We start from the raw sequence: 4,986 nt of genomic DNA, 5'->3' as shown, positions 1-4,986 counted from the left end.
ACGTGAGGATTAAAGAAGTTGTAAAGCGGTAGGTGGTCTATCATTATCCTAATTAAAAACAGCAAGTGGCACGGCCGTCCCCACAGCCACACTCGCTGTTACTAATTAATTCGAATATAGCTACATGCGGGGACCAGCTTGTACCGACCGAGCTTTTCCATGGTTAGAAACTACAGTCACAAACGACTCTATGCATTGTCTCTATTTTCCGTAATCGACGCAATAGTCCCGTGGTGCAAAGGAATAATTTTTAAACAAAATGACTGAAGCAAACATTTTTTTATAAAAAATAAAAAAATAAAATCTAAAAAAGCATTTCACGAGGGTTTCTTATACTTTCTTATTATATTAGTTTGCGGAGTGAAATGAGATGAAAATTTTATAAATAATAGTAAAATATTATTTTATAAATAGTAATGAGATCATTTAAGTTGACTATTTTTTTAATTTTAAAAAATTAAAGAAAAAAATTGAATAAAAAATATTATAAAGTTAAAATATTATTAGAATATAATTTTAAAATTTTATTTTTATTTAAGAATTTAAAAAAATTTGATTTTTTTTTTTGATTTTTTGTTTGAAAGTATGAGAAAGATGTAATGATTAATTTTCATATGAATTATGTTTGGAAAAAAGATGAGATGGGATGAGAATTTTGTGATGAAATCTATTTCTAAACAAGTCCCTATTCTAAAGTAAAATACTAATTGAACCAATAAATATGACCGATTGAATTTTTATTTTTTATTTTTTTACTTAATGATTAAAAAAGTGATTATTAGTGATTTAATATTTTTTTATTTTTAAAAAAGTTTAAAGATGTATAAAAGATGATTGAAAGAAAAGGTAAAAAATTGCATTTACACTTATTGGTCGAATTTCTTATCGGTTCGAGTAGCACGGTCCTTTTTTAAAAAGAAAGCAATTGCTATTTTTTAAAAAAAAAAATTGAATGACTTTTTAGGCCTTGGCTGTTTAATTTCATAAATGGTCCCAACCCATTTCATCTCATCTTATCTCAATATCCAAATATTATTCAAATACAAACATTTTTCAATTTGAAATTTTTAACTTTTCAAATTTTTCTTCTAATCATTATAATTTTTTCAAACTTTCAAACAAAACATAAAAAATAATTCAACTTTCTCAAATTTCAAAACAAGAATAATATTAAAAAAATTATATTCTAATAGTATTTTAACTTTATAATATTTTTATTTAACTTTTTCTCTCTCATTTTACCAAGATCTCATCAAACATGATCTTAACTATTACGATTCACAAATTATTTCACTATTATATACATATTTTTCATCTCATCTGTGTAATCTAATAAAGCCTAAGAAAGAAATTGGGGTCTAGTTGAAGTAACTAGTCATGGATATATACTTACCGGATAAATATATCTCTACGTCCTCAAATAATTAGGAATTTTGCACTTCAGATTCGGAACCATAAGAAATGAGACATGTTACTAACTAGTACATGAATTTCTCTTTTAGTTTATCTTTTCCTTTCGGTGCACGTCCACATGTTAATGTAATGAGTCGCAGAGCTGTGGCCCAAAGGACGAGGGCACTGGGCAGAGGGGCACGGTCATGGTTCTGTTTGATGGTTCAATCCTTGATACTGCTGAGTGCTGCCTGCGCTTGCTCTCACCGATGCAGCTCGAGACCAAAAGTTATGGAGGCAGCAGTTATTTCAGTCTACTTGGCTCTTTTCTGCACTTCAAGATGCCCAACATTTTATTTACTCTTTCCCTCCTTGTGGCAACCGAAAAGGGAAGGAAAACTGTTCTCTCTGAAGTATTAGAAGATGGCATACCCCATGCAATGAATGTTGACGATGATAGACAGCGTCAAATGGGATGTGAGTTCCGATGATCCTTGCAAATCAAATGGGACTCAGATTGCCCATTTAAAGGAGAGCTATTTATCACTGAGCCCTTAACTATGATTAAGACGCTGGCTTTGAAAATCAACTCAGCTATGCCAACAACGAGCACGAGGGATCAGGACAACGGACAGAATGCTATAATGAAGAAAGAGGGTCTTCCATCCATATTAGTGGCAGAGGATGGAAGACTAAGAGATGATCACTGCAAAAAGCTAAAGGAGAACCTTAGGTTAAGCTGGCTGCTGCTGGGAAATAGGAAGGGAAAAACTGTAAATTTCTCAAACTGGAAGCCACTATTAGGACAAATAAACTAGCCCTTTAATGAGGACTACGTGCAAAATCATAATTAGATGCAACTTGTGCGAGCCAAAAGAAAGTAGAGTGTGTCCAAATATGCGACAGACAGAATACAGGCAGTTTGCTACATGGTTTGCTAGAGATGTTTCGACTGAGTCCCTACAGAATGAGGACCTAACGGGCACAAGTGTTAATGGAAATTAGAGGTTCTGAATCGTGCTCTATACAGCTTCCGGAGTACAAATATCAGTTTGAAGTTGAACAGGTTTCCACCAACATGAGAAGCAACAAAGAGGTGATGAGGCAAAGGAGTTCCAGGAAACCTTAATGGGTAGTTTCGGGCATCATTTGAAGTTGCTCTTTTTGTAACTGTAATTTTTATTTATTATTTAGTATCTCTAGCAATCCAATAAAAAACTATAATCAGTTACAATATTTTATAAAACATCTAAAGCGCACAACAATTCAACACCATCCAAGCATTTAGTTCCAAAACAGCACAGGCAAAATGCAAAGAGTTACAAAGTTTGCAGGGGATAAAATTTTGAGTACGTAAATCAGTTCTTAATGTGAAGAAAATTTCCCGCATGAATGATACCAGAGTTGGTATAGAATACCACACAGGACCTCTACCTGTCTAACTATAGTTTCTCTGAAATTATGCAAATTTGACATTCTTCAAGAAATTCTCCCCTCCAAAAAATCAGTGTTGTGCACTAAAGAGAGATTTGCTAACAATGCCAGTAGCCTCAATGTAGCGATCCACACACCTAGATATGCAGCTACTCTCACTCCCACTGAGGCTTGACCCTGGTTTTGTAATACACTTATCAAAGCACTTCACCCTTATGGTCTGCATGAAAAGTGGAAAAAAAAGTACACATGTAAGTCAAACAATAAAAAAATATAAACTGAAAAGGAGTAAAAAAGGTTCAGCATGCCATCTGAAGCTAGTCTCTAGTTAGAATATCTACTCTCCTTTGCCAAACGAGAATTCAAGCTATCAAAGTGTTATGTAGCATCAAAGCCTCAAATAGTTCTTAAGAATCTAGCAAACCAGGCAATTCTTAATACCTTTTGGAATACATCTTATGTATTCTCCCTTCTCTAGCAGTTAGTTAGCTTTTCTAGAACATCGGCAATATGATCATCCAAGGAAGGTTTGATCACCACATTATAACAGTAATGTGGTGACACCCAAGATTCATAATTGGCAATTCCGAGTTCATACATATGCATAGGAACTTCTTATGTACAGTTAATATCAGCTAAAGTCATCAAGTAAGGCACCTTAGATCAATTTCTGAACACACAGCCAGTGTAAACAGAGCACAACTCTATATACCTAACTGCCTAAACTTCCACACTTAACAAACACTAGCACATAAGAACTAAGACGATGGTGTTCGAATGAGGTGATCTAAGGGGCTATGGAAGCACAAAAGAAACTTACCTTAACAAACACCACACTTAACAAACACACTGCACGGCAAGTTCACCTTCACAAGGAGATTCTAAGTACACTTCAACTTTAGATACTGCACCGCCTTTCAAACTAAGAAACATAGTCTTCTAATCCCATTTATGTCAATAAGAAGATTCCTTTAGCTTATTTAAAACTACAGGGACAAAATTCTAAGCCTCTAGGCAATGAATAGATCGCCTATCACTAGGCGTCCCTAGGCAAAACATGACTTGAGGAGCGTCAGGGTTAGAACAAAATGTTCTTTTAGCCTATTCATCAACACTACTCCTCCACAAATATATATATATATATATATATATATATGTAAACGCACGGGCGCGCACACACATATAATCCTAATGCTCAGGACTCATCGCATCTTCATATCATTTTTACCGTGAAAAGGAAATATGCCTGGCACCTCATTGACGAACATTTTTTTTTTTTTTATCGGTAACAATTTTTTTCAATAGGTAACAAATATAAGGCTAATTACAGAATTTGTTGACAAACTTAAATATTGAAGTGAGTTGGAGAATTTTATGCACCAAGTTAAATTGAAAGGGAAAAAATGCTGACTTGAAAAATTTTCAGCTTACGCAGTTGAATGAACATATAGCATCCGATCGAGGATACAAAGACCAGAAGATGACTGTCATTCATGTAGCCAACCGAATATGTATCTAAGAATTTGTTAGACAGATGACGCATTAACTTCATACAAAAAGAAATTCACAACATTAATTAACCACAAGTCACAAAGCTTCATTTTTTTTTTCGTTCCATAATTTATCCAGAGGAACAAATCAAGTCTTTACCACAAGAATGAGAGCGTTCACCAACAAATGTCAGAACCCAGAACACGAAACCCTAAAAGATAAAAGATAAATACCTCGAGGAACTCCTCGGCATAAGCCTGGGCAAGCTGGGTCTTGAGCTGGTCCTTGAAATCCGAGGCCGAGAACTGCTGAGATGGCGACCCACTTGACGGCGATGACGAAAACGCATCCATTGCCCTTCTGTCTGCAACTCTTCTTCCACCGCTTTCTTCACCTTACAGCACTGCACTGCGAAGCCTCGGCCGCCTCCTAAGCCCTAATCAACAACACCGACCAGAACCCTTCAAAAGCTTTCTCATACCACACAACACTGTTTTGTAATTTGTAGTTTTAGATGGTTAACGCTGGGCTTATGCATGTTTATTGATTTTTGGGCTAAGAAACGGCCTGCACTTTCCTGGCCCGGTGGAGTGAGTCCAAGCAGTGGAAAATTTACAAAAATCTTGGATGTTTTGTCGGCCCATCCTAAATTTAACCTCAGCCCAAATA

At 35.3% G+C, this 4,986-nt stretch overlaps 1 protein-coding gene across 1 annotated transcript; it reads right to left on the bottom strand.

Annotated features, from left to right (window-relative positions):
• Positions 1–2,657: 2,657 nt before the first annotated feature.
• On the bottom strand, positions 2,658–4,810 carry LOC122288858 (mitochondrial import inner membrane translocase subunit Tim13). Its single transcript, XM_043095665.1, has 2 exons — positions 4,551–4,810; positions 2,658–3,046 (listed from the first exon to the last, which is right to left on the bottom strand). Exons 1-2 carry the CDS (start codon positions 4,668–4,670, stop codon positions 2,897–2,899), a joined length of 270 nt encoding a protein of 89 aa, XP_042951599.1. The 5' UTR covers positions 4,671–4,810; the 3' UTR covers positions 2,658–2,896.
• Between the last annotated feature and the right edge of the window lie 176 nt (positions 4,811–4,986).

Source organism: Carya illinoinensis, chromosome 12 (genome assembly GCF_018687715.1).
Source record: "Carya illinoinensis cultivar Pawnee chromosome 12, C.illinoinensisPawnee_v1, whole genome shotgun sequence".
Lineage (NCBI taxonomy): Eukaryota > Viridiplantae > Streptophyta > Magnoliopsida > Fagales > Juglandaceae > Carya > Carya illinoinensis.
This window is presented reverse-complemented; position numbering and strand designations above follow the sequence as displayed.